Genomic DNA, 23,654 nt, shown 5'->3' on the forward strand with positions numbered 1-23,654 from the left:
TATAAAGTTGATTAAGAATGGAAGAAAGGAAGTTGTACAACAGGATGTGTAGTATGATGAACTCAGCTGAGTAAAAGAATACATACACACACTCACACACACATATATTTGCATCCTTTTGTATGCAAAGGAGACATCTGGAGAAATACACAAGAAGCTATTACTAGTGAGTAGGGCTGGGATTAGTGGGTGGGTTATACTCTTCTGTATCCTCTTGAGTTTTTTTTTTAAGCATGTGCCTGTATTAAAGTAACAAAACAAAAACAATTTATGATAGTACACGTTATTTTGAGGTTCAGAAAAAGAGGTCTCTTCTAATTGGAGCATTTGGTCAGCCTTACTGAAAAGAAGTGGGATTTGAAGGATGCATGAAGTATGCATAGGCAACAAGGAATGGGAAAATGGCCCAGATGGGTGAAATAGTGTGAATAAGGGTACAGAAGTGGAATTGTGCAAAGGACCTTTGCATATTAAACCATAATCAGGATAAAATGTGTGAGTACTAGCAAATAGGAGTAAACAGGTGAGTTCAACTGAGACTAGAAAATTTTGATGCCCAGAAAATGAATTCAAGAACTTTCCTGGACTTCCCTGGTGGTCCAGTGGCTAAGACTCTGAGCTCTCAGTGCAGGGGGCCCAGGTTCAATCCCTGGTCAGGGAGCTGGATCCCACATGCTGCAACTGGGACCCGGAGCAGCCAAATAAATAAATAAAATTAAAAAAAAAAAAAAAAAAGAACTTTCCCTATTAATTATGAAGGCTCGCTAACTGTGTGGAGGCAGGTAACCCACAAGAATTTGACTTTCTAGGTCGAATTTAGTAGTGATTAATGTGATTTGCAAAGGGTAGGGAGGCCATTTGCTAAGTCTTGCACTTGCTCAGGTGTGAAATAATAAAGTCCCAAAGTGGAATTTGTATAGTTTTGGGGGGAGAGGTGGGAGCACACTGCACAGCATGCAGAGCTTCCCTGACCAGGATTGAGCCTGTGCCCCCTGCTGCAGAAGTGCAGAGTCCTAGCCTCTGCACAGCCAATGAAGTCAAAGTCGCTCAGTTGTGACCGACTCTCCGCGACACCATGGAGTGTAGCCTGCCAGGCTCCTCTATTCATGGAATTCTCCAGGCAAGAATACTGGAGTGGGCTGCCATGGGGATCTGCCCAAGCCAGGGATCGAACCCAGTCTCAAGCCCAAGAATACTGGAGTGGGTAGCTTATTCCTTCTCTAGGGGATCATCCCAACCCAGAAATTGAACTGGGGTTTCCTGATTTGCAGGCAGATTCTTTACCAACTGAGCTACCAGGGAAGCCCCTGGACAACCAGGGAGGTCCCCAAATTGGAACTTAGAAGAGAAACATTTAAAGGAAGAATCAATAGAAATTGCTGATTTACTGAACATAAATTAAGAAGCCAAAGACTGCAAGAGATTCGTAAACAGAGGGATGGTGGTATCAGTGCCACAGATAGGAAAGATTGAAAGAATGAGTGTGGTTTGGGTGAAATTGAGGTGATAGCCAATCCTTCTGTCTGTTATACTCTATTGCTGACGGCTTCTACACAGAATGGTCCCAGAATTGTGCTTCCTTAGTTGTGTCTTTTCCCCTCGACTCAGTGGTTGTGTCTCATAGCAGCACTGCTAATGCCCTCTTCTCTACCCAGAGCTTTGATGCTTCCCATCTCTTATTAACCTAACCTAAAGGAAAAACCAGTAATTTGAGGTTAGCTCTCTGTTTGGTTTTTGCTCAGCAGAGTTAAATTTTATAATACACATTTTCTCCAGAGGCCTTTTTTTTTGTAATGTCCCTGACTGTCTTCCATAAGATAGAGATTATAGGAAGGTAGCTTTCAGAAATGGAGAAGGCAATGGCAACCCACTCCAGTGTTCTTGCCTGGAAAATCCCATGGACGGAGGAGCCTGGTGGGCTGCCATCTATGGGGTCGCACAGAGTCAGATACGACTGAAGTGACTTAGCAGCAGCAGCTTTCAGAAAAGTGTATTTTTGTTTTTTATATAAAGTCTTTATTGAATTTGTTACAACGTTGCTTCGGTTTTATTTTGGTTTTATGGCTGCGAGTGTCTTGTACTATTGCATATGCAGTCCTTTAAATCCATATATTTATAAAACGTGTAAAAGTAACTTTTCTTTTTACAGAAGTGAGCTCATACTTACATTTTATTCCATAGTTTGCTTATTTTATTTAACATGTCAAGTAAGTTTCTCCATTTGGATTCAATTCAGTTCAGTTGCTCATCATGTCCGACTCTTTGCAACCCTGTGGACTGCAACACGCCAGGCTTCCCTGTCCCATCACCAACTCCCAAAGCTTACTCAAACTCATGTCCATTGAGTCAGTGATACCAACCAACCATCTCATCCTCTGTCGTCCCCTTCTCTTCCCACCTTCAATCTTTCCCAGCATCAGGGTCTTTTCTAGTGAGTCAGTTCTTTGCATTACCCTCATTCTATTGCTTCTTGACTTTTCCCCCCAATGACTAGTTTTCTCTGTAGAGCATACCACCCTTGATTTCCAGTTTTCCTTTTCAATCAGTACTGCAGTGAACATCTGTGTACCTACAGATTTGCGCGTTTGTATTATTTCTCTATGAAAAATTGCTAAAAGATTTGTTGGACTGAAGAATAAGATCAAAAGATAACAGGTTTTGATACAATACATTGCCAGTAGATAAACTAATCTTGCTCTTCGTTTCTTTGTCATCATCTTATTTGGAACACCAGAATGAAAGGTACTTGCACCTTGCAGCTAAACTTCTGGATGCAAAAGAGCAAGCAGCTGCCTTTAAACTAGAAAAGAACAAGCAAGGCCAAAAAGAGGCTCAAGAGAAAATAAGGAAATTTCAAAGAGGTAAACACTTTAAAATTCTTAGATGTATTAATATGTCTTTTTTATTGGCTTTCCTAGGATGGTAGTTGCCTCTTTTTTGTATGTCTTCTCTTTCCTAACAGTTTACACTTGGGGTTGGCAAACTTTTGCAACAAGCCAAATAGTAAATTTAAGTTTTACAGGTTGTTATGATTACTCAACTCTGCTACCACAGCATAAAAGCAGCCATATACAAGACATAAGCAAATGGTTATGTTTTCACAAAAGTCTATGGATGCTGAAATTTCATATAATTTTCACATGGCACCAAATATTTCTTCCTTTTATCTTTTTCAACCAGTTAAAGATGTAAAAATCATCCTTAGCTCACAGACCATATGGAAATAGGTAGCGGGGCTGGATTTGGCCTACAGCCATAGTTAGTTAACCTGAAGTGTACACCATAAAACACTATCTCCACTCAAGAAGGAGAGGTGAATATAATTCCATGAGAATTTACTTTTAGTGAAGATGTTTTTCCTGGCCTTCTACATCTGTTAAGTGATTTGTTCTAAAAATGTTAATATATAATGTGAAAATAAATTGCCTTGAACTTCTAGCACAAATTCCTAGTAGGAAGGAAAAAGAAGCAATGTTTTTTAAAAAAAATTGCAGAGTAAAAAGGCATGAAAAACAAATATGAATAAAAACAAAATAAGCATCATTTTTTTGGTAGAAATGGAAACTTTAGAAGATCATCCAGTATTCAATCCAGCCATAAAGATTTCATACCAACAGAATGAAAGAAAGAAGCCTCCTGTAGTCACAGAAGGAGAAAGTGCTTTGAACTTTAATTTATTTGAAAAGTCTGCAGCTGCTCCTGAAGAAGAAAAAGGTAAAATGAAGGGAGAGTGTTCCAAAGTGTAATTTGTAAATAGTAAAACATCAAGGACTATATAATTGAGAAATTGTATTAACTTTGTATTCCAACAAACTACAAAAGATGGCAGTAAAGTTACACTTCCACATACTTTCTTGGAAAAGTAATAATTATAATAATTTGTTTAGCATTTTGTGATTACCAACATCTGGCTTCAGCCTCATCTCTCTCCAGTTCAGACTCCTGCCAGAATTATCTTTCTGTAACACAGATCAAAATATGAGTTTCTGGTTAAAAATGTTAATCAGTTAACAAGTTCAAACCTTCTATTATGGCACTGACGATCCTTTGCATTCTGCCACAGTCTGCCTTTCCACCTTATTCTCCCAGCTATGTACTACAGCTGTATCATTCTTAAAACATATATTGTTTCATGGCTCCATGACTTTGCTCATCCTATTATCTCCTTTTAGGCCAGCCTTTCCCTTGCTCGAATCAGGTCTGTCCGTCCTTTTCTCACCTATTCTCTTAAAAAAAATCTGTTCCCAAAAGTGAGAGAACTTTAATCCTTCAAAAGATATTCTGTATTACTACATAAGCATTTTTAAAGAACCAATCTTTGTCATTTTAGAGAAAAAGAAAGAACCTCATGATGTAAGAAATTTTGACTATACTGCTCGAAGCTGGACTGGAAAATCTCCCAAACAGTTTCTGATCGATTGGGTCAGGAAGAATCTTCCCAAGAGTCCAAATCCTTCCTTTGAAAAAGTTGCAGTAGGTAGATACTGGAAATGTAGGTATGTTTTGGTTAACTGAGTGAACTTTTAGAAAAATCTAAGATGAAGATACTTTTTTTCTTATGAGTTAAGTAGGTGTTCAGGAAGCTGGTTCCACGTCTCTAGGTTGATAGTGCCTATAAATCATTAGCTAGTATTAATATAGTGTTTTCTGTGAGAATATTTAATATAAATAACGTAAACTACAGTTCAGTGTTAATGGGATTCTGACCATTTTTACTTCATCAATTTTATTTTAAAATGTCTTTGGCTTCTTTTAGGGTGAGGGTAATCAAGTCTGAAGATGATGTCCTGGTCGTGTGCCCTACGATCTTAACAGAGGACGGTATGCAGGCTCAGCACCTGGGAGCTACTTTAGCTCTTTATCGTTTAGTGAAAGGGCAGGTAAGTTTTTATAGATCCAAGTGTCTCAAAATTCATTTGTGGAGTAATGGGTGTATTTTGTCAACATAAAACTATCTGCATGTGGAAGGGAGTATTTAATCGTGGCCCTTTGTGCCAGTTTTCTCTTCACTGAATGCTGCTTCTGAGTAGTCCTTGTTTCTTGCTTATTTATAATTTTGACTTTGTCTCATCTCCAAACATAGTTCAAGCTTTCTCTCCTTGGACCAGAGGCACTGAACCATTTGGTCCAGCTTTGCAAGCTACACTGATTTAAAGATTAAAAAACTGTGCTAGAGTGATTGAATTAAGGAGAGTTTTTAAACAATTGTTTTCCTTTAACGTTATATTGTCTCTCGACTTTAAAATATAAGACATTGGTTCCAGTTTTCACTTTTAGGTTATATCGACTAAAGCTTCCAGTTTAAGGAAGGATGAAAATAAGTATTACTGAAGAGAGCACTTTTAAGAGAACACTATGCTCTTTTTTTTTGGTTGGGAGTATTGTCAACATTTTCTCTTTGTAATAAACGTGTATATCTTTCTTCCTGGTGAATTAGAACTACTGAAAATTTAGACACTGATTAAGTGGAATTCCAAATAATAATTCTTTTCCATTTTCTCTCAGTAAAAGTTCTTAATGTCTTTATTTCCCTTGTTTTGCAAAATAAGGTATCATAAGGTAAGCTTAATTGATGGAAATGACTGTCAATGTTTCAAAAATAATTGTGGGCTCTTAATAAAACAGAGGCAGGATAACTTAGATTCCATCCAATGGAGTTCAAAGTAAAATACTTTGACTTGTAATATACAAATAGAATCTCAGCGGGGACTTTGAGAAATGCTTTGTGGATCATCTACATATTTAAATAGCACCACTATGAAGTGAAGTGAAGTGACTCAGTCGTGTCTGACTCTTTGTGACCCCATGGACTGTAGCCTACCTGGCTCCTCCCTCCATGGGATTCTCCAGGCAAGAGTACTGGAGTGGGTTGCCATTTCCTTCTCCAGGGGATCTTCCCGACCCAGGGATCGAACCCAGGTCTCCCACATTCCCGGCAGACGCTTTAACCTCTGAGCCACCAGGGAAATAGCACCACTATAGGAATAAATAATAAACATGTGTTTAATAGTTTATTGTGTTCGAGAATAAGCACTCGGAGAAGGCAATGGCACCCCACTCCAGTACTCTTGCTTGGAAAATCCCATGAACGGAGGAGCCTGTTAGGCTGCAATCCATGGGGTTGCTAAGAGTCGGACACGACTGAGCGACTTCACTTTCACTTTTCACTTTCATGCATTGGAGAAGGAAATGGCAACCCACTCTAGTGTTCTTGCCTGGAGAATCCCGTGGAGGGAGGAGCCAGGTAGGCTACAGACGGAGCCTGGTGGGCTGCTGTCTATGGGGTCGCACAGAGTTGGACACGACTGAAGTGATTTAGCATAGCATAGAATAAGCATTGTGTTTGATTAACTGAAAGTTTACCTCAGAGTATGCATATAAAGGAGGTATAATTATTAGCCCCATTTTACAAATTTAGAAACTAAGACACCAAGAAGTTGTTACTTGCCCAAGGTCACACAGCTAGTAAGTCCAGAAGCCTGAATATATATGCTGTTTATAGATTTGCATCATATGCATGTATGTGTGCGCTCAGTCATGTCTACTCTTTGTGACCCCATGGACTATATATAGCCCACTAGCCTCCTCTGGCCATAGAATTTTCCAAGCAAAAATACTGGAGCAGGTTGCCATTTCCTACTCCAGATATGCTGTATATCTTTTATTAAATACGGTAGTAACCTACTAGTTTAAGAGCTATTTTAAGAAGCAATAGCTATTCTTTTCATTTCTAACCTATTGAATTTTGGTATCCAGTAATTAGTCAACACAACGTATTACTATTTTTTTCCTTTATAGTCAGTTCATCAGTTGCTTCCTCCTACTTACCGAGATGTTTGGCTAGAATGGAGTGATGCGGAAAAGAAAAAGGAAGAATTAAATAAAATGGAAACCAATAAACCACGTGACCTTTTTATTGCCAAACTTCTGAATAAACTGAAACAGCAGCAGCAACAGCAACAACAGCATTCTGAAAATAAGAGAGAAAACTCTGAAGATCCTGAGGAATCTTGGGAAAATTTAGTTTCTGATGAGGATTTTTCTGCACTGTCCTTGGAATCAGAAAAGGTGGAAGATTTGGAACCTGTTAGAAACCTCTTTAGAAAGTTGCAAAGCACACCTAAGTACCAGAGACTTCTAAAGGAAAGGCAACAGTTACCTGTGTTTAAACACAGGAGTTCAGTTGTTGAAACTCTTAAAAGGCACCGGGTTGTGGTGGTGGCAGGTGAAACAGGGAGTGGTAAAAGTACTCAAGTGCCACATTTTCTCTTAGAAGATCTGCTCCTGAATGAGTGGGGAACAACTAAATGTAACATCGTCTGCACCCAGCCCCGAAGAATCTCAGCAGTGAGTCTAGCCACAAGAGTGTGTGATGAATTGGGCTGTGAAAATGGACCTGGAGGAAAGGTAAAATGTTCAACTCTACCTCAGAGAATGGTGATATGACATTACTTACCTGTGCTCTTGGGATCCAAATGGAACCTGTACCATATATGAATTTTGACCAATACTGTTTGTTCAATAGCACATCTCAAGTGCTTTTCATGTTTTCTTTGATAGGTATGATATGCCACTCTCCTTTATAGGAAAAGGATTGTAAGTAATTATCATTAAAATTCTCATGTAAAAGGAAAAATATATTCACTTTAATAATTGAGTACTCCAATATATTACGTTACTAAGTTGACCATTCAAAGAATATAAATACATACAGGTAAATTGTAATACCAGATATCTCAGTATCTGGAAATCTTTTCTGTAGGATATATTCCTGAATGATTTTCATTAGCTCAATGAACAGAAGCAAAAAAACAATATAGAAGACTATATCAGACTATTTTCAAATCCTATATATAAAAAAAAAATAGAAAAAGGAACTTAAAATACCTGTTGTCCTGTGTTTGGGGATAAAAGTGTACACAAAACTGGCCAAACCTTAACCAGAGTGACTGCAAAATGTAGAAATTAATAAAATTGGTTTAGAACCAAATATAATGAATTACAAGTTCATGTAATTCAATTTAATTATGCTTTGAATTGTTCTTTCTAGATAGGTACTTAACATTTTTGTTTATCTTTAAGTTAGATAACCCTTCATTAAAATTTTATGTGCAAATTTTTCTGGATTCTCTTATGACATGTAAGGGGACAAAGGGCACAATTTCTGTCTTATAAGGAATTTAAATTAAGGGGATGACAGACATGTTTACAAACACAGCAAAGGAATGACTGAAGGAGTAAGAAAGAAAATGTGATGGAAATAGAAGTGACTTCAGGATTCTCATCAGGCACCACTGGTTTTTAATGGTTGCAGCTTTTATGAGATCTTGATAGAAGAGTAGACTTAAGTTGTAGGAGCAGATCTAAAATTCTGTTCCTGAGCACCTCAATATTTTGCTCCAAGATAATTTCATAAGAAATTGATTAAATCTATTAATATTTCCATAATCATGTTAATGGTACTCAAAGCAGGAGAACAGCTTTTTGTTTCAAAATTCTGAAAAAAGTTTTTTCTTGTTTAAGTTGCCAAAACAAATTTTATAGTTTGGTATAATTGAAAACATAGGAAAGTAATAAATGGCACTAAACAGATTTACTTAGACTGCTCCATATAGGAGCAGGGCCAGCACCTGTACTTCAGTCTCTAAAGCTTATTTCCCAGATCATTTGTGAGAATCCAGTCTTGGCTCTGTGTTTTCCCTTCAGAATTCTTTGTGTGGATATCAGATCCGGATGGAGTCTCGTGCTAGTGAATCTACCAGGTTACTCTATTGTACAACAGGGGTTCTGCTAAGAAAACTTCAAGAAGATGGTCTCCTAACAAATGTGTCTCATGTTATTGTAGATGAGGTGAGTAGATTCTATCGCTGTATGTTCAGGAAATGATTCTGAACATTTTTGTGTTAAAAAGATGTTACTTCTAATACTAGGTAACATTTTCTTCATTTTTACTAAATGCCAAGCACTTTACATGTAATTAGTTAATTTCCTCTAACAAACAGGTCTCATGCTAATTGATACATTTAACAAATACTGTAGAACATTTGCTGTATGCCAGGGGCTATTCTAAGGACTTCATGTATACAACTTCATTTAATCCTTCCAGCAATCCTTCATTTAATCAAAAGAAATAGATATTATTATCCCTATTTTAAAGTTGAGGAAACTGAGGCACACAGAGTTTATATAGCTTACTCAAGTTCATACAGTCAGTAAGTTCTGTAGCTAGGAGTTCAAGCCTAGGGAAGCTGGCTGCAGACATCTCTTATCAGTTAGTGTGTGTTAAACTGATTTGCTTTGTACATAATTTTTTGAAGAAATTATATATATAGCATTTTAGTTATTTAAAATTTTTTTTCAATTTTCCCTGATGTAAAGTTTTTATGAATTTAATTCACCAAGTTCAGAAGGCATTAGTGAAAGTTCATTCTTTGATTTTTAATTAATAGATTTAATTAACAGATTTTTAATTAATATATTAAATATAGATTACTGGGTTATTTTCCTCCTTTTGGTTAGTAAGTATTAGAAGTATAGAGAGATACAAAAATGAAAATAAAAATTATCTGTAGTCTCATGATTCAGAAAAAATTAATGTTGCCATTTGTACATTTATATATGTATTTTTTTATAGTTTGTATATTCACTTTATAATTCTCTCACATCATTAGTCTGCAAAAATACCATTTTTTAATAGCTTTATAGAAGTGTGTTATTTGGATATCCCATAATTTATTTAACCATTTTCCTGTTGTTGTACTAGTTCAGCTTAAGATGTTTTTAAATACAATATTTCGGTAATAGGTAAGTGATAGAAATTCAAGAGAAAGAAAGAGGATGTATGGCAGCTCGATTGAGCATGCCCATGGGTAACTTCGGAGAAGGCAATGGCACCCCACTCCAGTACTCTTGCCTGGAAAATCCCATGGATGGAGGAGCCTGGTAGGCTTCAGTCCATGGGGTCGCTAAGAGTCGGACACAACTGAGCGACTTCACTTTCTCTTTTCACTTTCATTCATTGGAGAAGGAAATGGCAACCCACTCCAGTGTTCTTGCCTGGAGAATCCCAGGGATGGGGAAGCCTGGTGGGCTGCCGTCTATGGGGTCACACAGAGTCGGACACAACGGAAGTGACTTAGCGTGGGTAACTGCTCCTGGCAGTGATGGGTGTAGCCATGTTTGTTAATACCTGGATTTTAGCAGTATCGTCAAGAATCAACTTACAATGCTAATTTGTCTGTTTATAATGAGAATTTTTTTCTGTTAGTTAAGATGAAATATTTGCATCAGCCAGTAGTTTTTCTGGGAACTCCAAATTATTAAAAAACTGTGTATGTGTGAGTCACTCAGTTGTGTCCAACTCTTTGAGACCCCATGAGCTGTAGCCCGCCAGGCTCCTCTGTCCATGGAATTCTCCAGGCCAGAGTACTGGAGTGGGTTGCCATTCCCTTCTCCAGGAGATCTTCCCAATCCAGAGATCAAATCCAGGTCTCCCTCATTGCAGGCAGATTCTTTACTGTCTGAATCACCAGGGAAGTTTGTTTAGTAAATATATATCAGAATGAATCCTAATTTAAAAGTTAGACCAACTGCAGGGAGCTGTTCTTTGATGGTTTTGTATTATTAATAGCAGTCTGTAGACCTGATTTACTGAACTGTGCTTCAGTGTGATACTCTCAGCCTCTTACTGAACAGTACAATAAGAGAAAACCCAGTGAAATTCATTATCATGTTAAATATAATGATGAAAGAGATGCTGGGACAGAACTCGTTATATTATTCAGGAGCTTCTTTATGAAGATGTTTAGGATGATACTCTGACTTTCTTATTAGGAATAGTTGTGTGATTTGTTTTAGTTTATGGTCAGTGTGAGAGTTATGCAGCTTTTCCTCTGGCAGCTGTTATGTTTACAGCCAATCTTTTTTGCCCACCTCTCTAAAATGTACTTAATAAAGTATACATTTTATGTCTTATCCTCATTTAAAATTTTCTTTTTTAAAAAATCAATATTTGGGGACTTCCCTGGCAATCCAGTGATTAAGACTCCATGCTTCCACTGCAGGGACACAGGTTCAATCCCTGCTTGAGGAACTAAGTTCCCACATGCAGAGCAGTGTAGCAAAAAATAAATTTTAAAAAATGATACCTGTATGAATTACCATCTATTTGAGGAGGTTCCCCAGATCTGTTTCATCTATCAGAAAATATTTCTCTCAAGCTTCAGATAATATCCTGATCAAACCAGTAAAGTAAAAATATCCAAAATTATTCCTTCTTTCTTGCATATCCTCTAAATCAGGTCACCTGGACTTTGTTGAATTTTTTTGAATACTTCTCTCATTCATATACTTCTCTCTGTATTTACTGGCATTGCCCTCATATATGCTACCATTATGTTATTTAATTACTTAATAAGCTTCTAATTAAACTGCCTACTTTCTGTTTTGTTCTCTTCTACATTCTTCACATTATAGCTAGAGTTACCTTTTTTAAAACAAAGTTCAAACCACATGATGCCCCTACTTTAAAATATCTTACTCACTATCCTGACTCATTAGGATAAAGTCTCAGCTTCTTAACAGAGTTTACGAGACCTCATATGAACAGATTACTGAGCACCTCACCCTCTCTGTCTCTTGCCCATTCCTCATCTCATGCTCAAGGCATTATTTTTGTTGCATCATTTCTTGAAATGTAGTATGATCCCACTGTCCTCCATGATTTTGCACAAGTTATGTCCCATGACCACTTCTCTCCCTTTTTCATACTGTTCTTTCCTCCTTTTTTAAAAACTCATTTCAGTTCTCAGCATAGATATCAATTCCCTCTTAGCAGCCTTCCTGACCACCTGAATTAGCTACCCGTTGCTGTACAGCAGGAACTAATACAACATTGTAAATCAACTATAACTCCAATAAAAAATATATATATATAAACATATATAAAATATATATATATAAAACAAAACCAAAAAAGAATATTAGACTGAAAAAAAACCAAAATAGTTGCCCTTCATATATAATTTCAAGCCATTCTATACAGAATCCAATTATAAGGCTATAAACTCTGAAATGACTATTTCAGTCATTATTCCCCAGCATCTAGCACAATGCTGAGTACTATTTGTTGATCTCCTCTGATAGCCAATCACTCTATGAAATTTGTATTGTTTTATAGAAGAAGAAATAGGCCCAGGGATATTTGAATAACTTTCCCAAAGTCATATTTTAATTGATCAAGCCAAGAAGAATTAAGCCTAAGCAAGCAATTCCAGAGTCTGAACATTTAACCACTATTGCCTCCCTTCCACGCAAAATGATCAAACCTATTTTAATTTTTGTTGATCAAACCTGTTTTAGTTTTTGTTATCTCAATGTATTCTATCTTTTGTATGCTGCTTTAAATCTCAAGAAATAAAATGGGGTAGAAATAAATCCAGTACAGCAAATGGCAATATAGACTAGTACATCCAGCAGATACTAAGTTCTGACAACATCCCATGTTTTAATGCTCTTTAGCAAGTTTACAGTGCTCATCCCTAAAATGCATCTGTTCGAAAAGCATAAAACCCATTTTTTAGGCAGTTGATAGAACCTGTCAGATTCATACTAAAATAATTCCCCCTTTGCAGAAAAGTGTATAAACGATCTGTCTTGCTGCAGTTTTGTGTCTGTTCAATTATATATTAGTGGCAGAGCTTTTAAGCATTACACTGGCTTCTGAGTGAAATTTGGGAGATACTTTAATCTTATCAGCTGAACAGTTATAGACTATCTCCTAAGGTAAGAGTCTTACTATCATAGCTAATCTTGTTCATTATATGCTGATTTTTACTGACTTCAGTTTTAAAGAGGGTGACTTTATTTTCAATTTGGAAGATCTACCTCATTTGAAACACAGCTTCTCTCACCTTCTCTATGTATTGACTGTATGTAAATATTGATTAACTTTTAGTAGATTTGAAGGTCTGATTGTTTTAACTTCTTAATAGACCTTATTATGTAAGGGCTTCCCTGGTGGCTCAAATGTTAAAGAATCTGCCTGCAATGCAGGAGACCTGAGGATGATCCTTTGGTTGGAAAGATTCCCTGGAGAAGGAAATGGCAACCCCTCCAGTATTTTTGCCTGGAGAATTCCATGGACAGAGGAGCCTGGTGGGCTACAGCCCATGGGGTTGCAAAGAGTTGAACACGACTGAGCAAATAACACACACAGACCTTATATATGACTGTTTTTTTTTATTCTCTTTATACTAGGTTCATGAGAGAAGTGTCCAGTCAGACTTCCTACTAATTATCTTGAAGGAAATTTTACAGAAACGTTCTGATTTACATTTGATTCTCATGAGTGCCACTGTAGACTGTGAAAAGTTTTCTACCTATTTCACACACTGCCCTATTCTGAGAATTTCCGGAAGAAGTTATCCTGTTGAGGTAAGTTTTTTTAATAATGCCTATGTAAACAGAAACTACGTGCCCACCAGTGAGTGTCCCCAGAAGATAGGCCCTTAAGTTTGCTGCTGCTGCTAAGTCGCTTCAGTCGTGTCTGACTCTGTGCAACCCCATAGATGGCAGCCCAGCAGGCTCCCCCATCCCTGGGATCCTCCAGGCAAGAACACTGGAGTGGGTTGCCATTGCCTTCTCCAATGCATGAAAGTGAAAGGGAAGTCGCTCAGTCGTGTCCAACTCCTAGCAACCCCATGGACTGCAGCCTACCAGGCTCCTCTGTCCATGGGATTTTCCAGGCAAGAGTACTGGAGTGGGGTGCCATTGCCTTCTCCCCCTTAAGTCTGAGCCTAGAACTATTCCTAAGGTAATGCAAGCCAAGAGAGGACCTGGAGCTGGCCTTGGGAATCAGATAGTTGAGCTGCCTTGACTAAGCTTGGGTGGACTGGAAGGATTGTGCTGAATGACATACCTCAGGTACACAGCATAAAACACAGTTCTATAGCAAAGCCAAATCTACATCCAGATTGGGGTCACTGCCTAACAATAAGGAACTGCTTTTCCACCATGTGGAAGTCGGATATGAGAGTTGGAGTATAAAGACGGCTGAGCGCTGAAGAATTGATGCTTTTGAACTGTGGTGTTGGAGAAGACTCTTGAGAGTCCCTTGGACTGCAAGGACATCCAACCAGTCCATCCTAAAGGAAATCAGTCCTGAATATTAATTGGAAGGACTGATGCTGAAGCTGAAATTCCAGCACTTTGTCCACCTGATGTGAAGAACTGACTCATTGGAAAAGACCCTGATGCTGGGTAAGACTGAAGGCGGGAGGAGAATGGGACAAACGAGGATGAGATGGTTGGATGGCATCACCGACTCGATGGACATGAGTTTGAGTAAGCTTCAAGAGTTGGTGATGGACAGGGAATTCTGGCGTACTGCAGTCCGTGGGGTCGCCAAGAGTTGGATGCAACTGAACTGAACTTTCCACCCATCCCTCAAATTGAGGGGGATTTGTCTTTGAAGCTTTCTTCTATTCTCAATGTTTGCCCTTTTGGTTCAGCTGATAAACAATCTTTAAATTGATTTTCACATGTAAAAAATATACATCATAATGTACTTTGTCCTAGAACTGCTAGGGACAGATACACATCTATATCAGGCAAGTTCTTCATTCCCAAATAATGCAGAAAAATTGTTTTTTTCATAATATTCTAATTAGCATGTGGTAACATTCAGGAAGCTAGCAATCCCTTGTTCTCTTTAAGATGATATTTACTGAAATGAATTTGAGCTCACTGTTGATATGCCTTCATCTGTGCAGGTTTTTCATCTTGAAGATATAATAGAGGAAACAGGCTTTGTACTGGAGAAAGACTCAGAATATTGTCAGAAATTTCTGGAGGAGGAAGAAGAAATAACCATTAATGTTACAACCAAAGCAGGGGGAATAAAAAAGTATCAGGTAAGAAGAAAACATTTTAAAAGACATCTGATGATGATATCCAAGGCACAAACTACCATAAGAGTTTTAAAGTCATGTGGCTGGCACAGTGCATTCAAATACATTTTGTTAGAGGAATAACAGATACGATTATGAGCAAATTTTAAAGATAATTTCTTTAATCTTTGTTTTATTGACTCTTTTACTGTTTTTACTTACTGTTTGGTTTATGATATTTGCTTTATCTCAACACCTTAAATTGGCTGGCGCAGGCCCAGAGTCTAGATCCCTGCCACTGGTTTTCTTAAGAGCCTTTGTGCTGGCATTAGCCATCCAGGGAAGCACAGTTCTTCATAGAGAGTTAGTTTAGTCTGAATGACATAATTTTAGGAATATCACAAAAGCTATGCTCCTGCATTTTGACCAGTGGTACTATTTACATGTTTTCACTGTATCTACAATATTTCATTCATCTAATGGACAAATTTAGTCAATCTTTTAATTAAGCAGATAAATCAAGGAAGCAAAAACTAAAATCTTCTTAAAACTGTAGAAACAGAGATTAGAAACAAAAGAAAGACGTCAAAAAATTAAAGGTAGTATTTCAAAGGAGATAGTTGGAACTCAGCAACCAAAGTAGAATCTAGAATGAGGCAGGTGTAAATTACTTAGTAAAGTTATCACGAACTCTTGGCCTGCTTTTCAGTTGCCACAGAACAGTGCAGCCATTATTCTGTTTTTCTTCATTTCTTTAAGTGTTTACATGCCAAGATTAAAAGTTTTGCTGTACTTCAGGGGGCTGGGTGAAATTAATAGGATAGAGATGAAATTTTATCATACTTTAATACTGTTAAAAATTGTATTCTTGCTATATTTTAATGAAATAATGGTGACAGAAAAATATAGATTTAAATAAACGCAAGTAGCTCGTTTTTTCCTTCCTTGTCTTTACTTCATATTTTTGTTCAGGTTTTTCCTATTATGTTTCTTTTAGGAATACATCCCAGTTCAGACTGGAACAAGTGCTGATTTAAATCCATTTTACCAAAAGTATAGCAGTCGCACACAGCATGCTATCCTCTACATGAATCCTCATAAAATCAACCTGGATCTCATTTTGGAACTTCTTACATATTTAGGTATGTACCTATTTCTAATGTGTCTCCATTTGTTTTGATAAAACTTTTCTACTAACTGGAGATGTTTTATTAATATTTTATATGCTGTTCCTTATTTTTGAATACTGTATCTTTCAAAAAATTTCAGACAGAAGTCCTCAGTTCAAAAATGTTGAAGGAGCAGTACTGATCTTTTTACCAGGCCTTGCTCACATTCAACAGTTGTATGATCTCTTATCAACTGACAGAAGATTTTTTTCAGAACGGTAACTACAGATCTTCATTATATTCCTGGTAGTTTTAAAATAGAGCAGTGTTTTGTACATTAAAATTCTTGATCAGAGCTTTCAAAGTCTTTTCACCTTTATTTAAAATTGTCCATGACAAAGCAATTCTTATTTTAACTTTCTGTTATAGCATTTTATCTACTAAAAATTTTAGGTACTTTTTCTACATTTGTTTTATTTTTTTAATATGATTTAGCAGAGGGAAACTTATAGTTAAGAATAAGATGGTGACTCCCCTCCCCACCCCGTGGGACGGTGCAAAACCCCAACAGCACTGCAGCTTATCATCCACACAGACTGAGCTGGCTCTTTACTGTGTTTGTTTTCATATAGTTTATTACTGCTGTTATCATTATCACTTTGGCATCAGAATATATTTTTTAAAATTCTTTAAACCCTACATTCATATAATTCATATTAAATTTTTTCTCATCAATGAGTATATATATATTATTCTCAGAACTTTTGTGTGTGTTTAAAATTTTTCATAATAAAACATTTTTAAATTGCTTCCTATTTGCAAATAAATTTTGTTATTCTTTGCAGTGTCTTCTAAAGAGAAACTCTTGCTAAGAACTATGATTTTAACTTTCAGATATAAAGTGATAGCTCTGCATTCTATTCTTTCAACTCAAGATCAAGCTGCAGCATTCACACTTCCTCCTCAAGGAGTCAGGAAGGTAAAACTCAGTACATCAAATTTATATGTGATCCACCTGAGAACAGTTCATGAAAATGACTCCCTATCATCAAAGACAGTTATTAAGTGCCCTATACATGGCAGATTCTAGATGCTCCACAGTCTAATATCATCAAAAATGAACCCAATATTAAAATTCAATTTATATTTATATTATGTTAGGTGTTTATATTATGTGTTATCAATAACTTTAGAGGAGTGGTAGGAGAAGGCAATGGCACCCCACTCCAGTACTCTTGCCTGGAAAATCCCATGGATGGAGGAGCCTGGAAGGCTGCAGTCCATGAGGTCGCTGAGAGTCGGACACGACTGAGCGACTTCACTTTCACTTTTCACTTTCATGCACTGGAGAAGGAAATGGCAACCCACTCCAGTGTTCTTGCCTGGAGAATCCCAGGGACGGGGGAACCTGGTGGGCTGCCAGACGTCTATGGTGTCGCACAGAGTCGGACATGACTGAAGCGACTTAGCAGCAGCAGCAGCAGTTTAAAAACATGGCATTATTGTTGCTTTTGAGAAGAAAAAGTCACTACTATTCCTTCAAGAAGAGAACACAAAGGATGTTTGATGTCAGAAGCTACTTAAACCCTGGGAGGATTCTTTTTTTTTGTTCTCTATAATCTATTCATCCCTGATCATTTTTGCAACACAGAGAACATTAGGTTAGGAAACAATCTTAAGGTATTTTCATTGTCTCCTGTCTTCAGGATTCTGAATGAAGAGATACTTGGAAAAAGTTTCTCAGATTCTTGTCCCAAAGCTGCTGCCATGTCTGTGGCCTTTGACAACCTACTCAGCCTTACTTTCTCATCTTTAAAAGGGGTTGAATTAAATTTATGATTTTCTAACTGTGCTCTGAAAAATCCAGGGGTTCATAGGTTATGCTCTGATCTGTAACATTTGGGCTTCTCTGAAAGATTTTGTCTGAAGAAAAGAATTCCACCACCTCTAAACACTTTGATCACCTAGGTCCTATCTAAGTCTTAATAATCTGGGTTCTCTTTCCTAGGATGAAGGATAAGCAAGCATTCAGTATTGAGATAGAGTGATAACATAGTGAACTGACCTAGAGTTTCCTAAATGTTTCACCTCCAAAGACTCAACAGAAGAAAAAAACACACACACAAGAAGATGGGCTATTCAGCCATCACCATTAAGAACTTTTGAGCTAGAAAGGGACCTAAGAAATATATTTCTACCTCCTAATTTGAGACCAGAGAGGTAAAATGACTTGCCCAGGTCGCAAAGCTAATAAGTAGCAGAGCCGGGGCAACAACCCACCAGTTCTCCTTACTAAAGAAAGTATTCCCTAATAATTGTAAAGTTTCTGCTGAGCAGTCTCCATTCTCTGACCCACTTTCCCATTCTATGTGTATCATTTTTAAAATGACTGACTAGAATTAAGGGACTAAAAGTATTTCTGTTGGAAATACTTTAATAATTAATGAGGTGATAAAATTAATTAGAGCAAATTTAAGTTACACAGCAATAGCAATTAGATTGTGAATTTTTGTAAAGAATAATTGGAATTCACTTTTTAAAATGCATTGGCTAAACTAAAGAATTTTTAAGTGATGGCACATGGCTGAAAGTTGTTACCTAAATGTTTTGGCTTTGTGTTTTCAGATTGTTTTGGCAACAAATATTGCAGAGACAGGTATCACTATTCCAGATGTTGTATTTGTAATTGATACTGGAAGAACGAAAGAAAATAAGTAAGTTTGCATTTTCCTCCCAAATCAAAACATATTTAACTTGAAAAGGGCTTGGGACTCTTGAATTGTTAGGAGACATCACAGAACCATCCCAGTCAGTACATGTACTGCCAAAACAAGCACTAGATCTCAGAATCACATGGGGAACATCTCAAATGTCCTAATTCTGTCCAAAACAAAAGGTTTCAGAGAAGCTGTAGGGAAGTTTTAAATGTCTGAGAATAAATGTCAAAATTGATGTCATCGGTTTTCCCATAAGTAATATCAGTGTACTGCTACTGATAGGAAAGTGCTAAGAAAACGTTCAGACATAAATACTTATCAGTTAGTTTGTAAAATAAATTGTTTTACAAAAGCATTATTTGTGGGATTATAAAAAAGCATGGGTTTTAGAATCAGAGTTAGATTATAAATCTCTGATCTATAGTCTTGAGCAAGTAATATGACATCAGTTATAATTATCAGTATTCTCCTCATATGTAAGTGGGAAAATTAAAATTTCATAAATTGAAAGTACGTAGTACAGTAATTGGAGCATAGTAGATGACTTTAACTGTTAAATAACTTTAACAGAAAGATTATTGCTTTATAAATGTTTTGATGTTTATATTTAACAAATAAGGGAGATCATCTTTGTGGTCTATTCTAATCTATATACACTGTCCCTAATCTTAGAAAACTTTAGCAATATTTGGAAATGAGTATGACTGTCCAGTACAAAATATACTCCTGATTTTTTTTAACTGTACCTTTAGAGGAAGTGTTTTCAGGGTTGAACTGTATTTTGTGAAAGGTGCTTTGAATTGTGATGTTCACAGCAGAATTTCTCACTTTTTCAAAGAATTCTTATTGCATAATTAATAGGCATTCTAATCTTCAACTTTAGAATCAAATACTTCCCTTTTTGTTTTTAGATTTTGATTTAAGTCGGTTATCTACATATTATCTCCTAAAACATTTTTCTAGGTACCATGAGAGCAGTCAGATGAGTTCTTTGGTTGAGACATTTGTCAGCAAAGCCAGTGCTCTGCAGCGCCAGGGGAGAGCTGGGCGGGTCAGAGATGGCTTCTGTTTCCGCATGTACACAAGAGAAAGGTATGGCATAGCCTGGAGATTAAAAACACACAAACCAGCGTGGCATTTCTGATAATATGTGTTTAGGATTATATTACCTTATTTTTCAGATTTGAAGGCTTTATGGACTATTCTGTCCCTGAAATCTTGCGTGTGCCTTTGGAGGAATTATGTCTTCATATTATGGTAATCCCAAGGGAATTTAGATGAACTTTTGTTCTCCACCCCTTTCTAAGAAAAAAGAAAAAAGAAGACCTAAATTTATCTTACCTTCTGTTGCACTAGATTTTCAAGTATTTTATTTACTCTGCTCTAAGAAATTCCCCCTTCCCCCATATTTTGTAAGTAACTCACTGTGCTTTAAATCTGCCATAGGCACTCATACTTTAAGAAATTAAAATACAGACTCATAGCCCAGAACCTGGTTCTCAACTGGGGATAATATTGCTTACCAGGGAAAGCCTGGAATGTCAGGAGACATTTTTAGTTGTCAGAACTGAGGGGAGAGGGAGACCATGCTATGGACATCTAGTGGGTCAAGACCACGGATGCTGCTGAACACTCTACAGTGAACAGCACAGTCCCCTAAAACAAAGAATTATCTGGGCCCACTAACAACAGAGCTGGTCTTGAAAAGTCCTGAACTAGACCAAAGGCTTCCTGGTATGAAAGATCTAAAATATCCTTCAGTTCTTAGATTTTTTGGTTCTATAAAAATCAGGAATGAAGAAACTAAAAATATGCAACTGGAAAAATCTCCTCTTTGCTTAAAATTTTACTTAAATTTAGTTCCAGTTTGACCATCTTTTTTTAAATTTTTTCTGATCACATCCAAATTTATCACTTTTTCAATCTGCAGAAATGCAATCTTGGTTCTCCTGAAGATTTCCTCTCCAAAGCTTTAGATCCTCCTCAGCTTCAAGTAATCAGCAATGCAATGAATTTACTCCGAAAAATTGGAGCTTGTGAACTAAACGAGCCTAAACTGACCCCACTGGGCCAGCACCTTGCAGCTCTGCCTGTGAATGTCAAGATTGGCAAGATGCTTATTTTTGGCGCCATTTTTGGCTGCCTGGATCCAGTGGTAAGACAAGCAACACTGCTGCTTCTTCACTGTAAATATCATTTTGCTTGGGGAGGTATTAAGTTGGGAAAAAATTTTTAACTAAATAGAGTGTCTATACTAACATTACAGAGAAGGCAATGGCACCCTACTCCAGTACTCTTGCCTGGAAAATCCCATGGACGGAGGAGCCTGGTAGGCTGCAGTCCATGGGGATGTGAAGGGTCGGGCACGACTGAGCGACTTCCCTTTCACTTTTCACTTTCATGCATTGGAGAAGGACATGGCAACCCACTCCAGTGTTCTTGCCTGGAGAATCCCAGGGACGGAGAAGCCTGGTGGGCTGCCATCTATGGCGTCACTCAGAGTCGGACACGACTGAAGCAACTTAGCAGCAGCAGCAGCATACTAACATTAAAGCCAGAAAATCTGAATGCTTAATGAAAATTTTTGAATATTTAACTTTTTATATTTATATACAAGAAAGTATCTTCACCCATATACTCTTGTGTATTGTGGGTATTATTTTGTAAAAGGGTTTTGGCTTGTAGACTTCTGCTATCAAACATCCCACTTGAAATATTTACTTAATTCTTTCTGTGTGTGTGTGTGTGTGTGTGTGTGTGTGTATGTATATAGTAGATGATTCATATAGTAGATGGATTCATTGACAGTTTTGAACTCCACACTTTAGAATCAAAACTTCCTTCCCTTTTTCTGGGTTTTCTCTGAGCTAGCAATTACCAGCAATTCTGTTTTCTCAAATTATCTCAGAATTAACAAACTTTTTGCCTCTCTCTGAATCTCTTGCCTGCTTTGCCATTCCAACTTTATCAAGTTGTAGCCTTTTCTGGGACTACAAATAAGGCTGTTTGAAATCAAAATGGGGAGAGTATAACTTACTCTAGTCTTTTTTTTTTCCCCTAGTATCAGAAATATATACCAGAATTGTGTTGAGTCCAAGAAATATCTACTGCCATGATAGTTGATCTGAAAAGCTGCAGCAACAACAAATGGGTTGATATATAGTCCAGATTATTTAAGAATTTAATATTTAAGGAGCATTGTAGGCAATGGAAATTCAGACTCAGAGTCAAGATCTCTGATCTGTGATTAAGGAATTTCTTTTAACTGTGTGACAGACTATCAGTCTCTTGCACAAATACTCATTTTTTAAAATCCTGATTCTGTTGCTATTACTTCCCTGTCTCACAAAGATAATATAAAAGTAAATGATAGATTTTTTAAATTCCATAAAATGAAACTAAAAGTAACTAACTAAAACGAAAATGCTAGCTATTATAGAACACAGTAAATTCAAAAGAAGAAGCATGCAACTTGAAAGTGCAGTTGTTTTATGATTTGCTTTCTATTACAATACAAATCAGCTTTCAGTGTGTACCTCTTTAAGGTTAAATTTTTTTGTTTATTTATGGGCAGGCAACATTAGCTGCAGTTATGACAGAGAAGTCTCCTTTTATCACACCAATTGGTCGAAAAGATGAAGCAGATCTTGCAAAATCAGCCTTGGCCATGGCAGATTCAGATCATCTGACGATCTACAATGCATACCTGGGGTAAAGAAATAATCTGGGTTTTGTCAGTAGGTCAAACCTGGAGGTATTAACTATTTAAAAAATTTATCTTTGACTTTTATTAAAAAGATACATTTAAGGTTTAAATTTAGTATTAGTTACTTCATCTGTCAGGTATAATTATTTTAGAGATTTGTATTTTTATAATCCTAAACTTTAAGAACAATGTACTTTGTATTACTATGTGTATATTACCTTATATTTGAAGTTATTAATTTACTGTTATACATAAGCAAAAAATACCTGTATTGTAGTTGAAATTGGCTAGCTCTTAAAACAGGCAAGGCCCTTCCTCATTTTACATGATTATAATATAATTAAAGCTATGGTTAGTACCTCTGAAAGTGAGAGTTTGGAAACATTAAACTTTGGTCATTTTTCTTACGTAGATGGAAAAAAGCACGGCAGGAAGGAGGCTATCGTTCTGAAATAGCATATTGCCGGAAGAACTTTCTTAATAGAACATCACTGTTAACCCTAGAGGTAAGTCTTAATGCAGCTGTCTTAATTTAGGGTCATATGGTGGACCAGTGGGATTATGTTGGGAAAAGAAATGCCTAGGATAGTGCTTGACACATAGTGTTTAATAAACATTTGCTAAATTAATAAATTTGTGATTTTTTTGTTTTGTTTACCACAACAGGTAACCTGTATTACATGGTTATTCAAAATAGTATTTAACAGGGACTTCCTTGGCTGTTCAGTGGTTAAAACTTTGCTTCCAAAATAGTGTTTAACAATCATATTATATTCAGGAAGTGGTCAAAGATGCAATATGATTTCATAGAAATAACTAGTTTGGGAATTAGGATAGTTGTCTATTCAACAGCTCAAGCTTGGAGAAGGTTAATTTAGTCTCAGTTTCTCATTTTAAAAAAAGAAATTGAATTGGGGATATGCTACAGTTTTTCTCAGCTCTGAAAATCAGTTGTTACTTTGAATTATCATGGAAATTTTCAACTATACATAAACGTGACAATAGTATAGTGAACTCCTGTGTACTTACTTCACACTTCATAGTTACCAACATGTGCTCAGTCTTGTTTTACTTATACTCCCCTTAATCCACTCTCTGCCCTCTAGATGATCTTGAAGCAAATCCCAGATGTCAGGTTGTTATATATCTCTGAAGTATAGGACTTGTTTTTTTCTTTAGCATTATCATGCCTTGAAAAATAATTCCTTTATATCGTCAACTATACAGTGTGTAA

General features: G+C 36.8%; 1 protein-coding gene across 1 annotated transcript in view; it reads left to right on the forward strand.

Moving 5' to 3' along the window:
* DHX29 (DExH-box helicase 29) overlaps positions 1 to 23,654 on the forward strand; it is a 47,319-nt gene that overhangs the window by 15,428 nt on the left and 8,237 nt on the right. The window contains exons 7-23 of the mRNA XM_027520375.1: positions 2,735 to 2,861; positions 3,556 to 3,714; positions 4,331 to 4,496; positions 4,757 to 4,880; positions 6,799 to 7,407; positions 8,707 to 8,850; positions 13,258 to 13,434; positions 14,772 to 14,912; positions 15,886 to 16,030; positions 16,158 to 16,275; positions 16,892 to 16,976; positions 18,623 to 18,711; positions 19,678 to 19,806; positions 19,896 to 19,971; positions 20,645 to 20,869; positions 22,289 to 22,425; positions 22,833 to 22,926. Of these exons, the coding sequence (XP_027376176.1) occupies positions 2,735 to 2,861; positions 3,556 to 3,714; positions 4,331 to 4,496; positions 4,757 to 4,880; positions 6,799 to 7,407; positions 8,707 to 8,850; positions 13,258 to 13,434; positions 14,772 to 14,912; positions 15,886 to 16,030; positions 16,158 to 16,275; positions 16,892 to 16,976; positions 18,623 to 18,711; positions 19,678 to 19,806; positions 19,896 to 19,971; positions 20,645 to 20,869; positions 22,289 to 22,425; positions 22,833 to 22,926 (2,745 nt within the window). The remainder of the gene's footprint in view (positions 1 to 2,734; positions 2,862 to 3,555; positions 3,715 to 4,330; positions 4,497 to 4,756; positions 4,881 to 6,798; positions 7,408 to 8,706; positions 8,851 to 13,257; positions 13,435 to 14,771; positions 14,913 to 15,885; positions 16,031 to 16,157; positions 16,276 to 16,891; positions 16,977 to 18,622; positions 18,712 to 19,677; positions 19,807 to 19,895; positions 19,972 to 20,644; positions 20,870 to 22,288; positions 22,426 to 22,832; positions 22,927 to 23,654) is intronic.

This window comes from Bos indicus x Bos taurus, chromosome 20 (genome assembly GCF_003369695.1).
Source record: "Bos indicus x Bos taurus breed Angus x Brahman F1 hybrid chromosome 20, Bos_hybrid_MaternalHap_v2.0, whole genome shotgun sequence".
Taxonomy (NCBI): Eukaryota; Metazoa; Chordata; class Mammalia; order Artiodactyla; family Bovidae; genus Bos; species Bos indicus x Bos taurus.